Raw genomic sequence first — 27873 nt, forward strand, 5'->3', positions numbered from 1 at the left:
AATTTTGCTCATTCAAAATCAGAGATGACATCCTGTCAAAGAAATCTAAACTTAAAGGCACAAAAATAAGCACCAGCGAAGACTTCTGCAAAGCTACACGTAATTCCAGGAAAAAGCTAATTGATTACAGCAAAGCAAGTGGGCAGAAGTACACCGTCCGCTACAACAAACTATTCATTAACAAAAAATGTTTTGTGTACTGCGCACAAACGGATAGCATTTGCGAAATAGCCGATAACTCTGAACTCGAATCCCCCGGCTCAGCTGTTCCTAAGTCGCCCCCCGCATCCCTTTGTAACGCTAGCAGCCCGCAATAGCAATCCCAGTCTAAAAACCAACCTTGTGCTAAGAATGAAGTTTCTTTCCTTTTTACTAACATCCGTAGTGTAATGAACAAACGCTACGATTTATCTTCAATTATCGATGACTGCTATGCTGATATCGTTGTGTTAACCGAAACATGGTTATCGAGTAAAATTCGTGATTCTGAAATTTTTCACTGTGCTAAGGAATTTCAACTTTACCGATCAGACCGCCAATCAAGAACGGGTGGCGGTGTCTTGATAGCTGTCTCGCATGAAATACAATCTCATGTTATACCCATTGTTTGCTCCCTTGAACTTGTGTGCGCATGTGTTAGAATTGATCATCAGGATGTCGTTGTATGCGCGTGCTATCGCCCACCCAATTCTCCTGCTACGTTTTGTGATTCCCTACACGATGCTCTAAACAACCTAAAAGTACGCTATCCAGCTTCCCAGATTTTTCTGCTTGGTGATTTCAACTTCGCTGATATTTGTTGGGGTTCCGACCAAACCTTATCTGTGTCGCACTCATCTGAAAGCACTACATTTATTAACATTTGTGTCGACTTTAATCTAACCCAGATAGTGCGACATTCGACACGTGTTACTTCAATTTCTTCCACTCTCTTAGATTTGATTCTATACAACGCCCGATAGCATATCATCAATCGAACATCTACCCGGACTGAGCGACCACTGCATACTGCATTTTATCGCTAACTTTAAGCTTTGCCGTCAGGTGCCCCGTACTAAGGTCATACGCAATTACAAAAGGGCTGACTTTGATTCTGTTAATAACGAACTTTCACTGTTCCTTGATTCATATTTACGCGGTTTTTCTCTACGCTCCGTCAATGAAAACTGGATCATGTTTAAAAATAAGGTAATATCGCTTATAGATAGATTTGTCCCTCTCCGTACCGTCCGTTGTGCCTATCACTCCCCGTGGTTTACATCCGCTTTAAATAGGCTTCGCAATAAAAAAAAGAGGTTGTACAGGAAGGCGTTGAAAGCTAACAATAGCGAAAGGTGGTCTCTTTATAACACTACGGTTGCGGAATATAAACAAGCTTTGAAAGAGGCCAAACAACTGTTCTTTTCCACCACACTTCCTTCGCTACTTCAAACTAACCCGCGTAAATTTTGGGAGATAATCAATGGATCCAAAGAAAAGCGATCACACTTTGCGATGACCGAGGAAATGTTATGCCGGCCAATGAATGCTGTATAGCATAGCAAAGTGTTTTCCTGCAATCTTTTTCGAAGGACGTTAACTGCAGTACACCAACTTTTAGCGATGTGTGCTTTCCTACAATGGACCCGGTCTTTGCCGATTGGGAGGGCATAGCAAAGCTCATTCAAAACTTGAAATCATCCTCATCACCTGGTATCGATGGAATCACATCGCAGTTTTTGAAACATACTGCCACGTATTCATCAATATTACTGCCTAAAATCTTCACTCAGTCCCTGGAATGTTCGATGCTACCCGGTGATTGGAAGGCGGGGAGAGTGGCTCCAGTACCGAAGCAAGGTACTGGAGCTACACAACCCACCAACTACCGACCAATCACCCTAACTAGTATCCCTTGTAAACTTTTGGAGCATGTTATCTATTCCCATCTTGTAACGTTTCTTGAATCTAATAACTTCTTCAACAAACATCAGCATGGCTTTAGGAAGTATCACTCCTGTGAAACCCAACTCCTACTGTTTACTAATGACCTATTTTCCGTCATGGATCGCGGTTCTTTCGTTGACTGTATCTTTCTCGACTTCCAAAAAGCCTTTGATACCGTTTCGCACCGTCTTCTATTACTAAAATTAAGCAAACTTAATATTGATTATAACGTACTAAGATGGATTGAAAACTTCCTGCTTAATCGAACACAGTACGTTGCTACTAACAACTACAATTCACCTGCATGCCCTGTATCTTCTGGTGTACCACAAGGCTCTGTGTTAGGTCCCCTTCTTTTCCTAATATACATTAACGATCTACCTAACAACATCTCTTCCTCAATCTGACTATTCGCAGATGATTGTGTAATTTACCGTGAAATAACTAATCCTAATGATTGCTCAGTACTTCAAAGTGACCTAAACAGCGTTTCCTCTTGGTGTGATGACTGGTTAATGACACTGAATGTGCGTAAATGCAAAGCTATGAGAATTACACCTAACCGCAACAACGGCATTCCCTACCCTTACCTACTAAAAAATAGCTCTCTCGACGCTGTTAATACGTACAAATACCTTGCTGTTCACATAAGTAATAACCTCTCGTGGCAAACACATGTTGATTACGTAACCAGCAATGCTAACCGCATGCTTGGCTTCCTGCGCCGTAACTTTTCTCTCGCCCTTTCTCTCGCCCCTCTTTCTTTAAAACTACTGTTGTACAAAACCTTTGTCAGATCAAAACTAGAATATGCCTCTTCTATTTGGGACCCGCATTTATTATTCCTTTCCACCTCCGTTGAATCCATTCAGAACCGTGCTGCCCGATTTATTGTATGCAACTAGTATACTCTAGAACGTCCAGTGTATCTTCAATTAAAACACATTTAAATCTTCCTGACCTTTCAGTAAGAAGAAAAATAGCCCGGTTATGCCTTTTTCACAAAATTTACTTTACTAACCCTGGCATCAAGTGCAAACTTTTTGCAGTTCCTTCATATGTTTCCTCACGCATTGACCACAAATTCAAGGTTGAAGTGCCATCCTGCCGTACAAACTTGTGTTTCAATTCATTTGTACCGAAAACTGCCACGGAATGGAACCACCTCCCCGCTTCGATCGCCAGCATCACTGAAGCTTCATTGTTCAAGACGGCCATAAAAAACTCTTTTTAAAAAACTTGTATGACCCATTTCTCTCTGCAACGCCCTCGAGGCCCTGAGAGTATTGTAATAAATAAATAAATAAATAAATATAATCCGAGATAGTGTGCATGTGGCATGACCATGCTACACTGGCAAATGCAGGTCCCCCTATAGCCTAACATCATATAACTGCGAACGCGTTTGGAGGCACTTCGCGCATTTCGACCCCACAGGCATCAAGACAGAACACGTCTCCATTCCACGCAAACTGTGCAGAATATGTTGACCCGCAATGCACCCCGTCAGTCCGTCGGATCGGATGCATACGCAGCCATGTGCTCACCTCTTTCATTTCATGAATTTGATGACAGTCACTGCACTAAATGTGAAACCTCCTGCACGTGCTCTAGCTGAAGCCACTTGGTGCTACTCCATGTCGGGTGCACCATGCAAGCTCGAGTACGAAAGGGCGGAATTTTTTGGTCTAGCATGTTCCAGCGGTCATGCCATCGCCGACCGCGTCGCTGCTTACCAGTGCACTGAAAACGTCGGAGTATAAACCAACCTTAAGAGCAGCAGCCTTTCTTCCAGCTATTCAGCAATGACTGGTACCTTGGAGACACAGAGTATGCCGACATGAATATGCTTAAAAGCGAGCAAACTAAACACTGTGTTTTTATGAGGCTTGGCTATTGGACAGAGCTGTCACTATGCTCAGAGAATCTGTGCATAATACCGAGAAACCTATTTCCTCTTCCATTACGTGTTCTACAGTGATCACACCAGCATAACCTTCACCTGTGAAAATGCCAGTGTTAGGATTGAGTGTTTTCGAAGCAACGAGTTTAGGTCCATGGACAGCCCATGAGACTGCAGAATGTGCTTTAGGTGCGTCTGTAAAATTCTGCGGAATGGTATTTGTACTGCAGGCTCAAGAAATGACGGTGTAATACAGCACTAGGAGCCTAACTCCAACGACGCATGCAATGCAAGGCATGTGGTCCCCACATGCCTTGGGGTTCACATGCCAACATTAACAGCACAGCAGCTAATGTTAGTGATTGCCAAAACCCTTTCATTTTGGGCCCTCAACAGGAACATGTACAAAGCTGCATCTTCACGGCACTACACATCTTGAACTCTCAAGGCCAAATTTCGGGGCTTGGAGTGCCCTGTAACTGCTGAGAGGCGCTGGAAAGCATTGACAAAGGCTTAGAACTAGGGGTGTGCGAATATTCGATTTTCGAATTCGAATCGAATATTTCTTGCCCGAATAATTCGATTCGACTTTCGAATGCCCAGAATTCGGACTTTCGAATAATTCGACGTGGCGAATATTCCGAACGCTGCCAAAGTTGCGGCTAGATTAGTGTGGCGCTTACTGACCCTAACGTCGAAAGGTTTTGGTCAAACAATTGCCAGCGACCCGTTTTCGCCCAGGAAAGTTGTCTTTGAGGTTTGGACATATCCCTCCTCTTCGCCCGCAGAGACTTCATTGCCGACATGTAATTGAATAGTTCCTCGATTTTTTTGCGTCACTGGCATACACGGAGAGAAGGAGCGACACAGCAGTCTTTAGCGTGCAGAAAACGTTCCTCACATACGGGTTTTTGTAATAATGAGGTGCGTTGCCGTTTTCACGTCATTGGAAACAAATATGATGCGTCCCACTCGGGACAAAACAAACAAATTACTACGACGATGCCATTTTGTGATGGCGATGACTGACTCTTCCCCCCTGATAGTCGGCCGTAAAATATCATTTTTCTTTCGTTAATTAATATTATCACACGTCTGTGCAGCCGCAAAATAGCGTATAATTATGGTCTTGTTAAATTTCTGTGATTTTGGCCTTGCTGTAACACACTATCATCACCCGTCCTAGACCCTTTCTCGACGCCTATCCATAGCCAATCTGACGGTCGTCGCCGTCGTCGCCATGGTCGTCGCACGCCCGTGATTATCCTCCTGTGTAACGTCCGCGTGCCGTGCCATTCAGCATGAATAGCCGCGGTGAAAAAAGAAGCGTAATTTGGAAGTTTTTTGAGAAGGCAAGTCGTCCTCTGCCATCCTCGAAAAATGCGGCTTCACGCTCAAGACACCGGCAAGCACGACATGCCCGCTCTTGAATCACTTGAAGAGCAAACACCACGTTCACTACTTGGAGATTTGGAGAATTCGTAATACTTTTAACATGACAGTTTGTGATTTCTTTAATTCCTGTTAGTGTATTTACTATTTAGAGCTCAAGGACATGAGCATGTGTTTGTTTGTTCTTCCAAATAAAAGCTTTGGTATTCGATATTCGATATTTTTGTCCACTATTCGACACTATTCGATTCGAATTCGATTCGAGATCAAATTGCACTATTCGCACACCCCTACTTAGAACTCTTTCTTTTGTTGCCAACTGTGTGCTTTTAGAAAACGTCAAGGTCAAAGGCAACAAGAAGAAAAATAACTGCCACATCACGGCACACTTGATGGCAAGCAACTAACAAGATGCCTAGTTCATTAGGTCAGTTCAAATCTCGTGCAAAGCACGCAGTGCTGCAAATTCCTTTCTGAGATGCTTTTGTGTAGCATGTCTGCAAGTCTGGCCAGGCGGCTGTTACAAAGCACCGAGGCTCACGGCCACCCGAAATACTGTGGAGATGCCTACACAACTGCAGTCCAAAAACCCCAGAATGAGGCCTTGTGCACCAAACCTAACACTGAAACTGCAACGTGATGTGCAATGAACTGAGGGGAGGCCATCATGGTACGTAGCAAGTCCAATACTAGCAGCCCGCCATCAGGCTGGTTCTTTACAGAAGGGGTGCCGATGCCTAAAATGAGTTACTACAAGGCCGAAACCAAACTGCACCAAGCCAGTGGTTGCAAGAGTGACGAGTTTGTTTAGAAGGGATCCCTTCTCCCTATTTACTTTCCACATCAGCCAATTATGCAGCAAAATTCACTGCGTGAAGCCACATACTAACAGGTACCCTAGCTCTGCTGAGAGCTGTGCTCCCACACTGCACGTTTATCAGCCTAATACAGATTTGAGTGCGCTTCTTTTTCTTTTTTTACCCCGAACATGTGCAATATAGACACCAATCTAACCAAGAAAGCACTTTTTCACATACTCACTTCTGTTACACACAGGAGAACACTCTCGAATGGTTTAGAACTTCATGCCACAAAAGCAACACCAATTCAATCAGGCTTTTGTACGAGATTAAAACAACACTATCACCTTGCATGCAGCGTTCTGTACAGGTGGTTAGATATCTGGAAGCGCCTGTACTTTTTATTCTTGCTCCTCTTTGAACTAGGGCAAACAATTAGGAACATCCCGTGGGCAAAAAGGGCGTGCAAAGAAGGAGAATGCGTCCCCTCCCCTCCTTTCAAGACAGTCCGTGCAGAGATAGAAACCAACCTTCTCGAGGATGAAGGAACCCTCACCGCACGCAGCACAGCACACGCGCAGCTTTCCTGGCTGCACACGCTCACAGGGCCGCTTGCAGTAGACGAAGAACAGCGCCTTCTCCGCCTCTGGATCGTTTCAAACAAGAGCCAGTGAGAAGACAAAGAACGTCTGTGCAACAAGTCGCCACATTCATCCACCTGTTTCTTCTTCTTCCTCCAACTTTTCAAAGAGGTACAGACAAAATGCTCAGGCAGTGCACCAAGTTTCAATGATCCCTGCCACAATCTGCAGTGTTAAAAAGTGTCAACAGTTTCGTACAGTTAGAGAGTCCCCACGTCACAAGAATGCCTGCATTTGTGTTCCTCAAGGTCTGCTTTCACAGCACGACACCATTCGGCTCCACCGGAACATGTGTATGCTCAGTTTATGTTGCATCAGACTGCCTAATATGAATCCATCATTAATAGATACCAGGGCCTCATTAACCCAGACTTTGTTATCTTAAAATTTCAGTTGATTCGAAGGTTTTTTGTATTCCCATGTCAATTGCATCCATGTATTTTTACCCGCTTATCTTGAAACGCTTTCAGGGCACAATTTGGGTAGCTTAAAACCCCACTTTCCAGAGTTCATCAGAACACCACCCCTGTGACGTACACTAGAGCCCAATATCGAAATGCGGGATTCGAAAGCCGTGACGTGCCTTCATTATGGGCTCAATCAATAAACTTGGATTTACGCAAACTAAAAAAAGAAACAGAAAAAGGGAAGAGCCTGTTCACTCTGTCTTCCTGTCAGTTTTCATTTGCAAGCTCCTTCATCTCCTTTCTGTGGGGATCTCCCACTAACCTTTCTATGATCAGCTCTGGATTGGTAATTGTTTTGGTTGTGTTAAAAGATAGGTCAAGAATCTTATGTTCTTCACTAAGCCCCTTCTGGCAGCAAAACAAAGCAATCATAACATTACTTCAAAGCCAAGGGATATACCCACTGAACATGAACAGATTGCCCTCTGTTTCCAAAAAGAACAGTGCCTCTCAACGCATGTGTGCTACTTCAAACTACTGGTACTTAAAGGAGCCATGAAGAGAAAATACAACTTCGTTTAATTTAAAAGAACTAGGATTCAGTATCTCACTCAGCTCCATTACAGCCACAAAAGATGTTTTTTTAACGAAAAAAACCCCAGAAGTATTTAAAAGCTTTCAAATTTTGCGCCACAGTGACGTGTTATGAGCAAGAGTGATGTCATATGGCCAGCAATAAAACAATTTTCAGTGCGTTAACTGCACGTTAGCATTCAAGTGATGTGGTCAAATGGAACTAGAGGCCCCATTACAGACGTCCAGTCATGTGTCGTCGCGACAGGTTAGTTAGGCGGGCGCCAATCGCACAAACAAGGTTCCGTGACGTCATAGAAAAGTTGCGGGAAATCAGCTAGGGGGTCGCTACTGCTTCACACGTTCTCTTTAATATCTCCGCTATTTGTTCGAAGATTGCGATGATATTGGTATCATTGTTATCGGGACTAAGCAGTCTTTCTAATAAACCCAACTTGTATTTTGTTTTCATGGCTCCTTTAACACTGCTACTACTGAAGAACAAACTCTTGTCACCGTATTTCACTCACAAAATAAGACATTAATTGGCACAGTTGGCAGACATGCTAAATTTCTGTACCATGCAATTAGCGGATTGGAATTTTTTGTATTTGTGCCCAACTATAACTGCACTTTTCCCAGAACTTTTTTCCAGATTTTAGGACTTCCAGTCAACGGGGTTTTATGTAAGTAATGTGCCATAATATCTTGACATTAGAAGGCGTGCCAGAGAGTTTCTGGTTCTCTCTGAAAAAGACATCCTCAGCACTTACGAACCTAAGATGGACATTCTCTCTAATTGATAGATACCTGTGAACTGTCCATTGCTCATCCCCTTCAGATGCAAAGCTAGACAATTGCTTACCTGTCTTTGAGCCAAAGAATTCTCTCATTAAAAAAAAAAAGGAAGAAAAAAGAAACAGCTCGTTACTTAAAAAAAAACCTTCCTACCAATCTTCTAGAGAAAAAAAAACAAACAACACAAGGCATCACTTGTTTTTTTAACTGTTTATATCGGTGTTACAGAGAATTAGTAATGCTCATCATTCAATTACTTCCCTTTTCCTAAACTGTCTCAACATGACGATCAAATGGTAATATTGAATCTATGGACTTGCTGTTGACGAACTAGTGTTCCTGGTATTATCCTCATGGCGCCTGCCCTACTTTCCACAGCCTGACCGTAACAGACACCTGCCGGTAGCATGTTTCCTAGCCTTGCAGTCTACCGATCTGGGGCTGAACACAGTTTAGCCGCCTCCTCTAGCACTCCACAACAGTCCCAGTCTCTCAGGCAGTCCTCAGGAAAAACAGTTTTCCACGCAGAAACACTCAAAAATACTCATTTACCAATGCGAAAAGATACAGAATTAAATCTATGTGTTTTGCCTTTCGTAATTATCAGTGAGCATCCGGCGTGTCCATGACGAAGTCCCTGCCACTGCTCACATCGCCCGACTGTTTATAAGACAGGTTGGGCGACCTCTTATCACCCCACTTATGCGTGCCCTTGCGACTGGATCCCTACCACAAGGTAGGTGTCATATTATGACGTGAAAAATCCCCTCTCACTTCACGTCTTCCAATCACTTATTTTATCTTTTTTTTTTTTTACCATTAGAGACAGCACGACTATCCCCCCGTTGCCATGCGTGTCCTCATGACTGGACTCCCTCCCACAAGGTAGGCGTCATTTCATTACATGAAAAAGCCATCTCTAACTCTTTTCTGCTGCAAACATTGAAAGACTGTAATGAAAAATGTGACAGCAATCACTGCAACAGATTTACTTAACGCTGGTGAGCAAAACTGCATTGTACAAGCTTACTCTTAGAATCACCCGCCGCGGTGGCTCAGTGGCTAAGGCGTTGCGCTGCTGAGCACGAGGTCGCGGGTTCGATTCCCGGCCGCGGCGGCCGCTTTTCCGATGGAGGCGAAAAGCAAAAACGCCCGTGTGTTCGAGATTTCGGCGCACGTTAAAGATCCCCAGGCGGACAAAATTAATCCGGAGCCCTCCACTACGGCGCGCCTCATCGTCTGCGTTGCGTCGGCGCGTTAAACCCTGCAATCAATCAATCTTAGAATCGGTGTATATACGGTTGTGCCATTTTGATCATACTATGATATACACAGCTATTTTGAGTCATGGTGTATTGAGGTGTTCCCATGCTTCTTATTTTTGCTCCTTCGCAGCACAAAAAGACAAGAAAACTTGGTGCATAGTTACTCAACCCATCCAATAATGACGCCATGGGCACTGCCATCGAACTACTGACTTGTCCTGAAGGTAAGACCAGCCAGAAGGAAGCACATATGCACCAAACCATTGAGGTCTCCGCTCAGGTGTGTTTTGCGACCTGCACCGAGTCCAGGACTCTTTTTTTCTGCCGTTCATGGCCATCTGCATTTGCGATTGATTACCCCCACAGCCACCCCAGTAACGACTGTACTGACTGAAATGGCCAAACAGGGCGCGACAGTCCAATCGATTGTCATCTTAACAAGTTTAGGATGGAAATCGAGCTAACACTGCATGTTTCAAGGATAGTCAACCACAACAGAAAGACTGCCACCACTATGAAGTGGCTGCTTGGTTGACGTTCCTGTCAGTAACGATGTACATCTTTAACAATCATTATCCTGCCCTGTAATACACATTCTTACTATGGCAGCATTTCAGTGGAGGTCAACACCTAAATGCTGCCAGCTTCACGAAGTTCACAATGGTGGCATCGACTTGCAAATGTTTGAAGGGCAACCTATGCGTGTGCAAGAAAAACAAACGCAACAGAATTCCTGTAACTACCAGTCTAGACGGCACACCAGTAAATGGTTTTCATTCGTCTGCACTGTGTTCTGAATGTATCAAGTGTACCTCCTGAACATGCATGACCGATTTCAGGAGGGGAATCGTCTCGTTGTCCAAAGCTCAGACCTGCATCGTACAATTTCACAAAAAGACCAGTCTGCATCTCGTGTGATACCCTGATTAATGAGGAAAATTTCCCCATCAGACACCACTTAAAAAGAAAAAAAAAAGGCCACTCCTCCGTTCCCTCTCAACATAATTAACCACACATACCGTAGAGTGGCAAGTGGTGCAAAAGGTTCCTCCCAGGCTTCCTGCTGTGCGAGGGGACTCAAACTGCGAGAATACTAATCATCTAACAATGGCAAACAGCATGTTGTCGTGTGAGCTTCCTACACTGCTTCAAGAAGCAGCAGCGTAGCAAACAACCCCAGTTTTGTGGACGAAACCACATCGTATCTAAAGGTCAGAAAAGTAAAATATTAAAAACACACACATGCCTTTGCTGTGCTTGCTTCAGTCTGAAGAACACGATGATGATGCCGTGCAATGTATCGAACCCATACCGAACATGAAATGCGTCAATAGAAACACTGCAGTCCCGCCCACTGAAAGAGCAGCCAATGTGCACCACTAGTGCTTTCTGTGCACCTCATTTTGAGATTAGAAGCTAACAAAGAAAAACAACAACAAAGGCATCAGCTGATGGTTAATTAAGCATGTACTGCCCTATGGTCGCACACGTCCGACCACCAAAGGGGTTTACGAGCCTCTCCCACCCCTGCCCTCCTTGCCTGTCTGGCGGGCCAAGTGCTCCTCCTGGCTGAGCTGGGAGGTGATGATTCCTTCCCCGAGAGGGCAGCACACCTCAGCACCCACAACCACGGCCTCGTCGGGGCCCGCCGAGCGCACCGCGTGCACGGTCGTCTCCTCGTCCATGTTGTATTCCTGCAAGTAGAGGGTAAGGCCGGGTTCAGACTGTTGCCGCAACAGTCGCAATAACACCTTAAAGAATGACGTCATTTCTTGTCTCAGCCAACTGAAATGCGTGACACGCCGTTTTTTTACGTCCATAGCTCACGATATGGGTGTTACATCAGTAGTCTGAACACAGCCCAACTCCATCACACTGAGCCCTCCTCCTCTTACCTGATTTGATTGATTGTGGGGTTTAACGCGCCGACGCAACGCAGGCGATGAGGCGCGCCGTAGTGGAGGGCTCCGGATTAATTTTGACCACCTGGGGATCTTTATCGTGCGCCGAAATCTCGTACACACGGGCGTTTTTGCTTTTCGCCTCCATCAGAAAAGCGGCCGCCGCGGCCGGGAAACGAACCTGCGACCTTGTGCTCAGCAGCGCAACTCCTCTTACCTGTGGGCCGCCATGTTTAACCCACTTTGGCTGCACACAGCACACAAACACCATTCGCACCTAACTTCGAGAGTAACCTGCCCCTGTCAGGATCTCGCTTACGTCTACAATCAGATTTCCACTTAGAATGTTTACGTATAAACAAACACATACAATAATTTTGGGCGTCCTTCACCCCAAAGCTACCCTTGGGCTTTGCGACCACCTGGGGGTTTTTATCCTGCGCTGAAATTTCGATGCACAAGCATTTTGCTTCTCCACTCCGTCGGAAAAATGCCCAGAGTGGCTGCGATGGAACCCGTGTTTTCGGGATCAGCAGCACAACACCTTACCCACTGAGACACTGCAGCAGGTTAACTAAGATTGTGCCGAATGCCATGCAGCGACGCAACATTTGTGGTTGGGCTAAAGAGCAAAAACGTCTTGGCAGCGGCTTTGTGTGGGATAAACAAATTTCTGCTGACCGCATGAGTAACACTTTGCGCATCATTAACGTGAGCCATCTTTTTTTTTTTTTTTCCTGGTAACCCAGTTTGTGTAGAACGATAAAAAATACCACCCCGCTATTCGGCAATGTCAAATGTTGTCCCACATCACTGCATTTGAGACTCTGTAAAGGAATAGTTTTGCATGTGCAAACCGTCATTTATAAATTGTAAAAAACCCTGGGCATTTTTTCTTATTTAAGGAGTCCTTTGTTTTGCTAAGGTAATTTTCGTGCTTTATTTTTACTGTTACAAATACAGTAGCCGACCGTTTTTTCAGACTCCAAAAATTCGGACTTGCTGGATATGCCGGACTTTCCAGAGGAACCGCCAGTTGACCCATAGGAGTCCTGTATATGAGCAACAGATATTTCCCGGAACAAAGTTTCTGTGACAGAGCCGCGGTGCGACTAAAGGACTACGTCATTTTGAATCATAAGCCCCTTGGCTAGCTGCGGAATGGATGGGGATTGGCTTGACTGCCGCCAAGGTAACAAACTTAGATCTTCAAGGCCAAAATTTTGCCTGTAGTCTGTGGCGGAAGCAATCTCAAAAGCTGGAAATGGGTAATACAGGACCAATTTTTTTACACCACTTTTTTAGGCACCGAGTGACGCTGACTTAGAGTCAACATCATCAGGTTCGTCCTGAAACATTCGCGTCTTCTTCAGTCCTATTTAAAAAAATAAAGTTTGTTTTTGCGACTCACAGATTTTCCGGACACCTCATTTATTCGGACTATTCATCGTTACCCTCCAGGTCCGAAAAATCGGTCGGCTACTGCACTTCCAAAACCCCAAAATTATGAAATGCTGCTCATAACTTACAATAGTTGCAGATAAGGCACCGTTCACTCACATCAACTTCAGTTTTTATGGCCAAGAACCCAATGGGTACCAACAGCACCCTCACCCCATCCAGTAGATGGCCACAATCAGTACGCACAGCCCTCGGCTCAAGTGGGGCTCAGTCAAGGGACAAAAATGGGCCAAACCCCAAATGTTTCCTTTCTTCTTGTTCTTTACATGTTGCTCCAACTTGTCCAAATACCAGCCCGAAACTCTGGCTCTTGCTTACGAGGGCAGCATGGCTGCAAACTACTCCAAGTGCGACCAGTCGGAAACCGCGAAAACGCCGCACACAGCTGATGCCACAGTGACGGTTGTAAGGGTAGCCACTTTAGTATGTGAGAATGCAGTTTAACAGAAGCTCAGCCAACAGAAGAAAGCAAGCTACCAGACGAAATATCAACATGAAGTCCGTCCACATGTTGGTTTTCGAATGATATACTGCACAGCTTGCCTGGATTCATTATAGGCCCTTACCAAACCGTCCTCCACCCAACAAGTGAGAAACAAGTTCGAAACCCGCCCTAAAAGTCTCCGAGCTCGTACTTTTTGCCCCTCCGAAACTTCTCTATTCTTTCGGAAATTTCCTTTTCAATGTTTTTTTTTTTTTTCCTTGAACTGCGAGTGCATCAGAGTACAATACAATACGACCCGATACAGCTTAATCATCCACCAAGGGGGCTGTATGCACAGACAGCAGTTTATCGCCAGCAAGAGAGTGCAATATATTTTGGGCAAAAAGTTCGGAGACAACCACTGCACAGAAGGGAAGGCGGAGCCCTACAATGCATATCAGGATCGTTGTCACCAAGGTAGCACAAGCATTTTCAAAGGAAAGCAGCACTGTTTTCCTTCGATGTAGTAAGTACCGACTAGCCCATCAGCAAACCTTTCAGCCCAAGCATCTTAACCAGCGGTGCAAGGCACTTGCACCGGTCAGAGAACCAGGCCGCTCTTGCAAGGTTGCAGGATTCTGAGCAATATCATCTAAATGATGCCAGCCTACAGCACACATGCGAACATAGTAACGCTAAAAAAATAACCTGGACCAATTTAACTGCAAAGCTTAAAACACCGCCGGCAGCAAAATGCAAATGAGCACTGAGCGTATCAATTGAACATTTTTTTTTGCATTCACAACTCATCAAAGTGCTGTTTTTTTTTTAGTTAAAAAACAATGCAGGAATGAAAAACACAGGAGTGAATAAACGAGAAAAAGAGTAAACTTTATTATACAGCGCTAGCCGCCGCGGTGGCTCAGTGGCTAAGGCGTTGCGCTGCTCAGCACGAGGTCACGGGTTCGATTCCCGGCCGCGGTGGCCGCTTTTCTGATGGAGGCGAAAAGCAAGAACGCCCGTGTGTACGAGATTTCGGCACACGTTAAAGATTCCCAGGTGGTCGAAATTAATCCGGAGCCCTCCACTACGGCGCGCCTCATCGCCTGCGTTGCGTCGGCGCATCAAACCCTTCAATCAATCAATAAATTATTATACAGCGCTGATGACCGTTAACCAGAGTATTGCCTCAGGAGGCAATGCACAGGAACCGTTACAAGCAGCAATCAAAATAGCACCCAATAATGGCTGAGAGGCTGGAACAACTGCCCAGCCACCATGCTGAAAGGAGAAGTTCAATGGGGAAAAGGGGCAGTGAGGGCGTGCTCGCACACACAACCACCACTGCCGGGTATTTTACAAGTGCGCACTGGCCGAGACAACAGCCCAGGAGGGTGCAAAAATTTCAGAGACGGGATGGCAGCCCCACTTGGAAGAATGCCCTGCCCAGAAGGCAACCACGAGGTCAGTATGAAGAACACATACTCCGCGCGCACTCACGCATTTGCTTGAGCATTTGGTTTCTTCAACTCCCGTTCTCTCCCCCCCCCCCCCCCCTTCCCCCCCTGCCCTGTTTTCCTTCCGGACCACGTACTGACTGGTTCAGCTTCTGCACTGCACTGATGCATGCACCACAAGCAAGGTCTGGCAGAAAAACTGCGGTTTTACACAAGGCTGCCTTCATTTGCATATACGAAGGCAATACACCGAGCAGCAGTGCAACACAGAACTTTGCCGAATGGTTAAATGTGAATTAATTCACAATACTGCCGCCACGTTTTGACAGCGTAGCGGGCACTCATGACATGCATCCTGGGCCATCGCCTCCTGTATTTTTACGATGCCAAACGCATCGCTTGCTTCCCAATGGATGCGAGTGGTACGCCAGCAGTGCCCACATGTTGCAAGGTGGGGCCCCGAGCTGAACCGGGATCTTGCAACTGTAACTGACTTCGAGAGCGGCTTGTGCCTGGTTGCCAAGGCAACCGATGTTTGAGATTGTCAAAGAAATGGCGCTCGCGCCAGCGCTAGAAAGCTCAGAGCCACGGCAGAGCATGTTTTGCCAACGTTGCCGCTCTCCACCACGCGTGGCCTCAAGCTGAACTGGTCGCATGATTGAAGCGCTGGGAAGGCTACCGATTGGGGGAGAGTGGCCGGAGTAGAAGGAGAGGGCTTGGATGGCCGGTCCGGGCTGATGCGTTTGGCATTGTAAAAATACAGGAGGTGATGCCTGGGCAAAATGCATTTTGAAAACAAAAACAAATTTCCGCCAACAATGTATTAACATGGCTTCGTTAATGTTAATACATAGTTGTTTTTCTGCATGCAGTAGTGACCCCGGTCCTTTACAGTTGCTGGGAATACATCTGTAATTCTGAATTGCACCCGCGAGCCGTCTGAGTGAACGACGCGCGTTGGTGCTTCGAAATAAAAGTCACAAATCTTGTCAGCCCACTCAGCCCAATAATTTAGCGCAGAAGCCCGTCAAACAAACAAAAAATACCTCGGGCATAATACACAAAGCGACTTGTACCTCCTGTTGCTTAATAAGGAGGTTTCCTAATGTTGACGGGACTCGCACGCGGCTCTCGTCTCACGTTACAGACGCAGCGACTTCGAAAGTTTCGGCACAGGCTGTGCACAGTAATAAACAAAACAACGCTGACGGCGTGTGTAACGCGATAGTTTCGAATCTGATATTCAGTGTGCCCAAGCTTCAGGCGCGCCACAATGAGGGCCGTGCCGTAATTCATACAAGCTGAGGCGCTCCTGCGCCCGCCAAAATCTCTTCGACATGGGCCCTGGTATATTTTATCTCAGAGACAAACCGTTACTACGAACAACACCCACAACGAAAGCATGTCGCAGAAGCGACCACCGCGAAGGCCGTACGCACAAAAGGGTTTCGGCGCGAACCGTGAGCAAAAACTCGTCGTTCACCTTGATAGACACTTGATCGAAGAGCTCTTTGCCCGCGAAGATCACTCGAATTTCTTCGACAGGCAGGGAAAGGTGCTCGGCCAGCCGTTCCTTGAGATTTTTGACGGTCACCTCTCGCGCCAGCCTCAGCGGCACCACCAAGTCCGCCGAGAAGCGCACGTTGATCGTGATTTCATTCATTCTGACGTTGGACACGGGTGTTCTCCTAAAGAACGCCAGGAACGCTAGCCGACGCCACAGGAACAGCGCAAACGCGTCGACGAACGCACGCAAGGCGACGACGCCAACCGCCATCCAGCAGCCTCCATTCGAGCTCTCTTGTTGCTGCTGCTAGAGCGATAGCAGTGCAAGAGAGAGGTGGCTTCACGCGTGACGGCGACTTGCATCTCTCCACACACTCGTAACGAGCGTCGCTTCACTTTAGGGAGCAAACGGCGCATACAGCAACATCATGTTTTCACATAATTTGCTAAGATGTCGCGTCTACTTTCCAAGATTTGCTTTTTAGATACGGAGCATCTCTTGCTCTTGGGGATGTCACTTGTCCGTGCCCCGTCCGCAGCGCCTCTGATGATGATCGTGGCAGGATGCCCCTAGGGATTGACCAACCAAAAAATCCATCACGAGATAGCTTCGCGTTCAACCATCGTCATCATCTGACCGTAGGGGAACCGCTGAAGAAGAAGAAGGCGAAGAAGACAAAGCTGTGAAGAGGAGGGCGTGTACGTTGCTAATCCATCACGAGAGCATCGCGTTCAACCACCGTCGTCATCTTCCCGTAGGGGAACCGCTGAAGAAAAGAAGGGGAAGACAAAGGTGCGACGAGGAGGGTGTGTACGTTGCTCTCAGCCGGTGCACCAACGTCAACAACCTTTACCTCACCAACGGTTAGATGCGAAGCATCTCTTGCTCGGGGGCATTTCACTTGTCCGTGCCCCGTCCGCAGAGCCTCTGATGATGATTGTGGCATGATGCCCCTAGGGATTGGCCAACCAAAGAATCCATCACGAGATAGCTTCGCGTTCAACCACCGTCGTCATCTTCCCGTAGGGGAACCGCTGAAGAAGAAGAAGGAGAAGAAGACAAAGCTGCTATCCTACTGCAACTTAAAGAAGAAATAATAGATAGGCTTTCCAATTCGCACAATAGATACATAGCTTTGGATATCAAAGGAGCCTTTGATAATGTTAACCACCAAGCCATTCTTCGTGGACTAGCATCAATTGACTGTGGACAGAGGCTATGTTGCGGCCTTCCTGACAGGACGCACGGCAACCATCGGAATAGGCCACCTCCGTTCAAGAACATTTAAAACAATACCAAAGGGCATTCCACAAGGTTCAGTGATATCACCGCTCCTATTCAATATAGTAATGAAAGATCTCCCTTGGATACTCAATGACATCCCGCATCTACGGTATGCGAATTACGCGGATGACTTGACCCGTTGGACCCCCACGGTATCAATGGGGGAGCAACAAGACGCCCTTCAATTAGCCATCGACAAGGCACACGAATACCTTCAAGCCCAAAGCCTACAATGCACCTCAGAGAAGTCAGCTCTGCTTACTCTAATATCTGGGAAAGCTACGCAGAGGAAGAAAAGTATCCCTGAGCCCGAGCTAACAATACAGGGCAAACCAGTTCCCAGTGTGCCCCATCTGCGTATTTTAGGTCTTGTGATTCCCAAAAATGGCCCAGGAATGCATACAATCGCCCCTCTCAACCGCACTCTCAGCCAGCTAATGCACCTCCTACATCGGGTGTCGAATAGAAGGCTTGGCTTGCTGGAGTCGGATACCCTGCGCATCATACAAGCACTGCTCATCATCAGGGTCGCATATGGCACGCCCTATCTTGCTTTTAAAACAGCGGAGAAGGCCAGATTGAATACTATAATTCGACAAGCTCACAAGATCGCCTTAGGACTACCATCAAAGACATCAACGAAAAGGTTGCTCCAACTGGGAATACAGAAGCACACCGACTCTCTCAGCTTGAATGATTCAAGCTAACTCACACGGAAAGGACGACTTTAAGACAACTAGGATATGCAACGCCATCCATGCAGCCCACAAGACACGTGTTCCATCAGAGATTCGACAGCACATTCGAGTTCTACCGATACCAAGAAACATGCACCCCGTTCATAACAAGGCATGTCGTATCACTAGAGCTAAATCCGTGATTGCCAAATATGGAAATAACCCAACAATAAGATTAAGCGACGCAGCCATATATATCCATATCAACCAGCACACGTCGTCTGCGTTGTTAACGCGGCCGGTCAGGAAATGACAGCTATGACTGTACGTAAGTACAGCCTCAACGGAAGCTGCAGAGGAAGTTACGATTGCCCTGGCTGCCACGACCAGCGAAGTCTTTATAACTATACTAACTGACTCGCAAGCGGCATTTCGAAGTTATCAGCGGGGCCGCATATCTACACCAGCACTGACCATTCTGAAAACCAATGCAAAGCTACCTGAGATGGAAATCGTCTGGGTTCCTGGCCATGCATCCATCGACGGTAATGAGGCGGCTCACACCGCTGCCCGCGCGTACATACACCGGGCCATTACCCGAGACCGAATGTTCTCCGCTGACACTAAAACGGACCCACTTCTCCGGTATTCAGACGTCCTGGAACATTATAGGCTCTGCAGATGAAAATTCCCACCACCTCATCCTCGGTTAACCAGATCGAAGAAGCCACCACTCTTCGGCGATTGCAGACGAATTCTTATCCCCACAGCACCCTCCCCCATTCCATATACCCGACTCAGTACCCTCCTCCCTTTACAATTTGTGTCCGACGTCCGGCACCCCTAGCAAAAATTCTGATACAAATTCTAATACACGTATATGCTTATTGCCACTAATGGACCTATCAGTCTGTATTAGTCTATTAGGTCTATCAGTTTGTATCAGCCTATTAGTCCTATCAGTCTGTATTAGTCTATTAGGTCTATCAGTGTGTATTAGTCTGGTAGGTCTATCAGACTGTATTAGTCTGATAGACCTACCTTAGGCTAACACTACCAGAGTGTACTAGCAGAGTGTACACTAACAGAGTGTACACTAACAGAGTGTACACTACCAGAGTGTACTAGTTCTATCAGAACCAGTGCAAGTTCGAGCAAAGCAATGGAACATGGCAACACATTTTATTATCAGGGTACACAGGCAAATTCCTCTGGCTGACAGAAATCTGGCTGAATAATTTAATGTTACATAAGTTCGTAACCTGATTAAGAACGAATGAATAAATTGCAATGCGAATCCACAAAATAGCTGCAGCATGCAATCAGAAAAGCTCGTCAAACCTGTACGGTCCAGCCGCAGGTACATATCGAGCGCATTAATGGCCGATTGAACACCATTCCCATTTCGATGCAACTTCAAAACGGCATTCACCTTTCCGCAAAACGCGATTCGAATGGAGTCTCTTCTTCGTCAGGCATTCCGTTGAGAATGAACAAAGGAGTCCGAAGCGGCGAGGTGACGGGTCAAAGATGGGTCGGGCGGCGGCCCGGATCAGATTTGTCAATGTTCGGCGGGCGCTAGACACATCGCCAACACTTCTGGATGACGTGATGCACACGCTTTCTTCGATGTCAGGCGTTCGTTAAACAGCATAGCAGACAGAGCAAAGATGTCCGGAGCCACGAGGTGACGGGTTCATGATGGATCGCGCTGCGGCCTGGTTCATACTTGCCAAAGTTATACGGGCGTTAGACACATCTCCAACACTTTTAGATGACGCGATGCACACGCGTCTGATGTGAAATAACGCTAGAAGCCGCTTCCTTCTAACCGTCTTCTTCCTGAACGTACACACACGCCAGCCGCACTTTGATGCATGCGGCTAAAAGGAGGAAATTATTCCACGCTTTGATTGGCTCCTGAAACCACTGTCAGTTGGGGACAAAAGTTAGGGACATTTAGGGAATATGTTGTTGCAGTGAGCAGGCTTGATGTGGCTTCGCGCGTCGCCTCCTAGGGAATTCCCTGTAAGTAGCTGAGAGGAGGCGATGGCCAGTGTCTAGCAGCAGACGACGCAAGAAACGGCTGGAACTGACGCTTCCTTTTGTAATTACTTCAATTTTTACGGGTGTCTTGCTGAACGATTTTTTTAATGCGGAGCGTGCCTGCCTGACCGTGTCCATGGTGTCGCCCCGAGTTTGTCCTGCGCTGGTTCCTTTATTCTTAAAAAAACTTCAAAATTTCTTTCTCCTCTGTGTGGCCCTAATATATTACTGCTGGCCCGCGCCAACCAATAATCAGATTTGGAGGACGTCTTCTTCATTATTTCTCCGACACTTAATTACCTCTGCGTTTAAGTTTCTGCTTCTTTCAAGAACGATGAGAAAATAATCCGTTCACGGCTGCGAGATTTACTACAACCGCGCGTGCACCCGGGAGAACAGTTATAGCAATAGCAGTTTTACTTGTGCAGTGTGCCACATTTAAACTAAAAAGAAACGTAGGATAAGATACTGCCTTCTCTAGTCAGTTTCCAGATGTGGTCATTCCAAAATGCATATTTATTGGCAATAGATGGTAGCGTAGCTTATTTAGTGGATCTAAGTCTAAACAAATTTGTGTTATTGCAGGATGCTTGATTGCTGACACTAGCCCTTTGTAGTAACCGATGTAAAGCAAGCATTAGATTGCTTCCAACTTACAGGCTTCAAGTGCAGATGTGAAGGCCAGTATTAAAATATGCAAAATCTTGAGAACCTGCTGTTGTAAGAGAACCTGCAGTGTAGCATCTCAATCTTAATGTCTTCTTGTGAAGACCTTTAACATGTTCCTCGGACGAATGTCTTATAACTTTTCAGCTTGAGAGGTAGTAGTAGTAGTATGTATTGTTGAATAAGGCGGACTTAGCCTTGCATAGCTGCCGGCAATTGCTCCGCCTAATCGTCCCCAATACCATATCAAATCTCTCAAAGTCATAACACCTCACTTAGTCCTAAAATAACAGACACGCAATGTCACCACACCTCACTTAGTCCTGTGGACTGCAAGAATCCGAGTAGGAGATGAGACACATCTCTTCGCACAATCCAGTGGTCCCTAGAAAAAATAATGTCCTCCGATGTAGCATGGGCACTCCTACTACTTGAATTGGTTGTGAATGTTGGCTACCTGGCAGTTCGTTTAAACTGCAGCATAAATACCAATAAGTGACCAGGGGACGATGACGTGCAAGTGCTTGGGTATTGTCCTCAATGTTATTTCCACGTTCCTGAACAATGTAAAAGGAATATACCAAATGAAGGAGACAGTTTTTAGTTTTATTTATTCCCAGTTTCACGGCCATAGAAGACGACATATCAGAGGTGCTCAGCACAAACATTGTAGGTGCATCCAGATGCTTGTTGAGACCCCTGTCACTGAAAAGTAAAAAAGAAATAGCATTTTGAAAACTGGTCAAGCACTACATATATTTCCTTAGGAGCCTCCCATTCACAATTCAAATGAACAAACAGCTTAAACACAGTACACTATTATTGTGTTGCTTGCGTGTATGTTTTTTAGTATGCGTGTGGACACTGACGTTTCTGCTGTATCTTTTTTCCTTTATTTTTTTTCTTGTACGCACGTGGCAGAATTCTCTTATGTTATTATTCTTCGTTTAATCTGCTCAGGTACCACACCCCTCATTAATGTCAGTGGGGCCATAAGGGTATCTTGAATAAATAAACATAGAACACCAAATACATGGTGCTACATCTACAAATTAGCGTTCCTGTAGCAGTTAAAAATTTATAAAATAAATAATAAAATGGCACATTTCCACACATTTCCTAATACAAATAAAAACACGGCCAACTCCAGCTTTCTTCAAAATTTTGTACTATACCAGTCTCTTTGAACCAGGCGAAAAAACTGTAAGCATCTTGAAAACAATTTTATTTGCACGTAAATTGCAGACAGTTTAAAGGAGCCATGAAGAGAAAACACAAGTTTGGTTCATTCAAAAGATTGTCTCGTTAGAATCATACTGACACCACTTTTAACGTAAACTTCGCTCAAATAAGCTACATAATTACGAAAAACGGGAATGGTCATGCGACCCACCAGCTCATTCCCCGCAACAGAACCTGTGATGTCACATGGGCTAAGCTCTGCGATTGGCGGAGGCTGGCAGAAGCAGACACAAATTAGGTAGAGCTGTAATTACAAACTAGACGAACGAGCGATTTGCGCTTAAATTTAGGGCACATTCTTTACAAAGCAATAAGAATGATGGGACAAACAGTGGAAATTATGAAAGCACATGTAAACATAGAAGTACTGATGCATTCTGCTGTTCGTACTGCGCACAGCATGCTTGGTTTAGCAGCACAGCACTACGGGGCTTGGGGCTGTCTCAGACGACACTGGCCGATTGACACAAGCAACCTTGTTTTACGTGACCCCATTTGTCGAGCGAGCACTGTTTCAGGGAACGAATATTTTCTCCCAGAACAAAAACAAGCCAGGTTTAAATGCGGGCAAACACAAACCAAACGCTTGCCACGGTATGGTGGCGCCATCTAGGTTACGGAACGTAAAAAAACGCGGGAACAAACCAACACCGCTGTACAGGGTGGAGACAACCTTTGAACGGTCCCGTCCCGCCGCAATTGGGCCAACGGGCTCAACGCGTTATTTTTTTCGTTTCCCACGAGACCTAGCAACGCGGAACAGACAATATGATTCAAACTTCTTCAATAAACCGCGTTGCGGCAATAATTTTAGCGCGGTTTTGACACAATGACTTGCTTCGGCGGCGAGCGAGCAACCGAAAATGGCGGCGCCAGCGTAATCGTGTCTCTACCCTGTACGGCGGATGCGTGAATCAAGGTACTCTAGGCTGCAGAGCGGTCGGTTCCTGTGATGTCACTTGGGACCACGAAAACGCACGATTGAGCGGGAAAATCAAAATTTTAACCTAAATTGTTTAATTTCTCAGTGAATAAAGCACCGTTTGTATCCGGACAAGCGCTGGGGGCACTATAAAACACGAAATCTTTCGAATAAAACCAACTTGCATTTTCTCTTCATGGCTCCTTTAACTTAGGTGTCGCAGAAGCTGTTGTACAACAATGACTTACTTGCTCGTCTCTGTTTTTCTGATTTGGCCCTTCTACGAACAAGTCACATCCTACATTCGCAATGAGGTTGGTCGACCTGTTAACAGTTACAAAATAGAAAGCTATTGTATTGTGCTTATTTCTAACATTATTTTAAAGTTCTTAATCTCACTCCTGTGACACCTAAGGCTGATTCAGCTGGAGAGCACCCCTATGTTGGCAGCAAATTCTATAGTGGTATGAAGTGGCAAAGATTTGGCAAAACAAAGCTTTTTTTGTGATGTAAGGATGATGCTCTACCAGGTGAGCGCAAGGGTGGAGATTGCTTCACCTTTGCACGATAATGCATTAATCACGACTAAGTTCAGTTAGGTGTCCTCGACATTTCAGAGAAGTGCCGAGCAAAAACTGTTTTGAAGAACAACTCAGAAATACTAATGGCCAGAAATGGGCGGCTGGGCGGCCAGAATGTTACGGTCTCTCTTAACTCCAAACTAAAAACAAGTCAGCTTAAAACAAGTAAAAAATACCTTAAAGGAGTAGCACCACTATTAAACGTTCATAGCATGATTAGGCTCTACTTAAAAGGAGTACTTGAAATATCAAAGCTGAGATAACTATGCAAAAAGTTTCCTTTGTAGCTGCAGATTTTAGTAGCAACCATTCAGTATAACATTTTTTGAATCAATTTTAATATTTGCATGCACAAGAAAGCTCCGAATGAATACCCTTTCGACACTGGCATAAGCAAGATACGTGGAGTGCCTCGCCATGCAGTTCGCCCCAAACTGCCGACATTAGGGCTCCAGTGACTTAGCCAACACACTGGCTGCTGATGGTGCACGCTGCACTGCCTTGTGAATCATGTCACAGTTTTGGGACTGATATCGTGTGGCCCAGACGTGTGCGGCCATGGCCAGCTTGGGCCACTCTAGGGCACGCATCTAGTCTGACCATGATGCAATGAGAACAGCGACATCAAGAGTGCCATTCTCTCATGGCGGCCGCCTTGGTGTTCGTTCTGTCCAAGCCAAAACTGACACGAATAAACAAGGCTCAAAATAATTATATATACTGAGGTTGACTATCTAATGTTCCAATCTATGATTCCTGGGCTGGTAGGCACCCATAGAAATGGGAAAAATGTAACACGAGAATTTCATACCAGTACTTTTTTAGAATATTTACATAGACAAATGAACTGCAAGCTAATGACCCTTTCTGCCAGTTGTTGCCCCCATCTGTCCACCATTCCTCAGCTGAGCATGAAAGACTGGTACAATAAAGTGTCAAGTTTAGATCTGACAAGTTTGCAAGCTCAGTGATTCACATTGAACTTTTTGTGTCCTTTCTTTACAAGGATTTAACCTATAACCACTCCTCCCTGGCTTGGCTCATGTACAATGCTTAAGCTTCACGCACATACTGTACTTGGTACAGTTTCATTTACTAAAGTGAAGCCTCCAGCCTCTCGCTGATGTGTCTGTAGTCCACCCAAAATGCACTGCAGAAAGCCAACTTTTTCTAATGATGACGATCGTGGGTGAAGTGAACGCTTCCCGTGATCTGAATTGAACCTGGGTCCCTCATGTTATGAAGCTGACATCTATCCCATTGCGTCATTCCAGCACAGTCGAAGCAATCTGGATTTGCATAGAAGTGGAAAATTACACAGGAAATGTACACCTCCATCTAACGACAATGGTTGTACACTACAGAAGGTCATGGATTGCCTGCATCAGTAAAGCTCTAGAGAGCACAACTGCAGCGCATCAGACCGTCCCAATAAGAAACAGGTGTTCAGTACTGGGCTGGTTAATTTGGTGTTGGACTTGGTTTCGGAAAGCTTCACATCCCCCATTTTTGTCGTTTCAACAGATGGGCAGTTGATTTTTTGTTAAGTCTTCCCGTCAGTAACTAGGACACAGCTACATATTTGGTTGTCATACTACCAGGGTGGTCTGCGAGCAGACACAGTCTGTCTGCGGCTAATTTCGAGTGTACCACAAAACGACCCACTTGTGGAGGCATTCACCTGCTTTCCATGGGTACCCAGAAAGGATGTAGACCAAGCCTTGCTCTCCAGGCCCTGCACCAACATCGTAGGGGCCAAGTCCAAGCACTTCTTTTTTTCCACTGGAAGCCCTCCTATGCAGATGCTGCAGGAACAGGATTAAATGCTGTGTCAGCACAACTGAAAGTTGGGTAGGCTAATAATACATCTTTGAAAAACAAAATGCGTAAAAGATGGCGACGTGGAATAAGACCACACAGGACAACCGACTACAAGAAAAAGAACACACATACAGCACATTGTTTTGTGTTTTCTGCAAAAGCAGAAGTGGGCAATCTCTGCCGCATTGTTAATAACAAGGATTATTGAAGTAAAGGGAGGGACGAGTGCAGTGTTAACCTTGCGCAGCCTTTAGTTCATTGTACGATTGGCATGGTTTACAGAATTCCGTTGTCATGTAAGTCCGTGTATGTGGGCCAGACAGGACGCCGTCTAAGCGTCCATCTCGGAGAGCACTTGTTTACGGTAACGAAATCAACGGGTGCAAATCTTCCTGCACATGATAAAAAGTGTGGGTGCCACCCTTTGTTTGACGAGGCTGTGGTGTGTCCCTCCTGCCTGTACGCATTATTTGTGTGCTTTCAAATTTTCAGTGGCTTTATGCCCTGCCACATCCTATTTGTCCCATATGCAGCTTCTTCCATTCACCTTCAATGTACACTTTACTGACAGTTGCTCCTGGTGCCTCCTCATAAAGGGCCCAAAATGCCGCTTAACCTTCACAGCCCCTTGGACGATCTGATTCTGCCGCTGTCATTTGGTCTATCCTTTCTCTCTCCCTCTTCCGTCTTTTTTGGCTCACGATTTCACGCTTTTGTTTTTCCCTTTGGCCGCGATATCCTTACGTTCTCTGTACAGAAGCGACGTTTTCCATTCATCTCCCGCAACGCAACTGAACTGCCCGAAGAGCTAGAACGTTGATGCGTGCACACGGCATACTCGCGAGATTAACGCTATCAAACACACGCATACTTACGATCGAGGCACTGCACCTCACACATCGAGGACTGCGCTTCGGGGAGTACACGCCACCGGTTCGATCAAACTTGAGCAATGTTATGGGCTCCTACACAAAAGGAAAAATGAAACGCTTGAAACTGCGGCCGGAGTGTGAAAGGACATAGCATCGTAATTTGAATTTAGCGTGTGCTGCATACCTGGGCGAGAAACAGGGAGTGGGAAAAGAATCCACACGTACTACGTTCGAAACACGAAGCAGGTGTTGGTTTGCGCGCCAACGTCTGGTTTGTCGTTTTCCACTGTGTCTGTTCCTCGCCCAAGTATGCAGCGCACGCTAAATTTGATTCAAGATTATACAAAAATCGTTAACATCACAATACAGCTAGGAGGCCGAGCTAGGCGGCCACGTAAGCAAGAATTCACGCAGCTTTAGGGTACACATTACAGTGGTATAAACACAAAAGCTACAACAAACATAAAATAGCGATGTTACTGACCTTGCTGGGAAAATGAGCGCATCGATGCCCTCTTTTCCGCTCTTCCATGTCTGTGACTGCAAACGCCGGAGACCGGCATGGCTGATCTACGCTGAGCTCAGGTACAGGAGGCGATGGCTCAGGCTGCAAGTCTCTCTTGAAATGTCGTAGTAGGTATGTCGGATACGGAAATCGCACCAATACTAGCATTCACGGTATATTCACGCATCTGCAGCTTCACTTGGCAGCAATCAACACAAACACACGCTGGGTACTCAAATCGTTCACTCGGGGGACCCAGGGAAATGCTGCGCCTACTTCGGCGTTGTCCCTAGGCGCTCAAAAACAAGCCCAGTGACGTCACGTTTTGATCACGTGACCCAAGGATTTCTTTCCTCCTTTTAGCCGCTCCGGCACTTTGATACCGTCGCCATCTTGGCTACCTAACGAAGACCATTGGCATGGCTTGGCTTGACTTCGTTGCAGTTTTTTCGGCTTCGTTAGATTTCTTGCTGCTCTTCTTGCAGCCTCGCAGGTACGGTCAGGTTAAAGTCCTATCATCTGCTTTAAACGCCGATCAAGGGCCTTTAGGTCAGGTTAGCGTCACTAAATAAAGGCGTAGCTTATTTAGTGACGCTAGGTCAGGTAAGGTGGCTTATCGCTGGCGCAGCACTCCCAGCTCCCATCATCGCTCTTAATGTAGCGCATTTTTAGGAGCGAAAATGAAAAAAAAAAGTTGACCTATTTTGCATAAGAATTTGGTCAGAGATTTACGGAGATTTGTTAGTGAACAAAACGCTTCATAATAATATACCAAATAAACATTATTGCTCAAGGGCGATCA

At 45.9% G+C, this 27873-nt stretch overlaps 1 protein-coding gene and 1 long non-coding RNA gene across 4 annotated transcripts in view; both read right to left on the minus strand.

Annotated features, from left to right (window-relative positions):
- Positions 1-27873, minus strand: part of LOC144137492 (E3 ubiquitin-protein ligase parkin-like) — a 114101-nt gene that overhangs the window by 47209 nt on the left and 39019 nt on the right. Inside the window, exons 1-3 of one of the 2 annotated variants that reach the window (XM_077669473.1) lie at positions 16432-16763; positions 11246-11399; positions 6552-6667 (exon numbers count right to left, since the gene is read on the minus strand). In XM_077669473.1, the coding sequence (XP_077525599.1) occupies positions 6552-6667; positions 11246-11399; positions 16432-16725 (564 nt within the window). In that variant the 5' untranslated portion in view covers positions 16726-16763. Of the gene's footprint in view, positions 1-6551; positions 6668-11245; positions 11400-16431; positions 16764-27873 lie in introns of those variants that run through there. The other variant, XM_077669474.1, reaches the window with a different exon arrangement.
- LOC144137476 (uncharacterized) lies at positions 21714-27432 on the minus strand. 2 transcript variants are annotated; one of them, XR_013315675.1, is made up of 4 exons: positions 27051-27432; positions 26570-26659; positions 25555-25678; positions 21714-21833 (listed from the first exon to the last, which is right to left on the minus strand). It is a non-coding gene; the product is annotated as an uncharacterized LOC144137476 (long non-coding RNA). The 2 variants fall into 2 exon arrangements; XR_013315676.1 differs by lacking the exon at positions 26570-26659.

Source organism: Haemaphysalis longicornis, unplaced genomic scaffold (genome assembly GCF_048455015.1).
Source record: "Haemaphysalis longicornis isolate Haplotype H1 unplaced genomic scaffold, Haemaphysalis longicornis Haplotype H1 scaffold_1, whole genome shotgun sequence".
Classification (NCBI taxonomy): Eukaryota; Metazoa; Arthropoda; class Arachnida; order Ixodida; family Ixodidae; genus Haemaphysalis; species Haemaphysalis longicornis.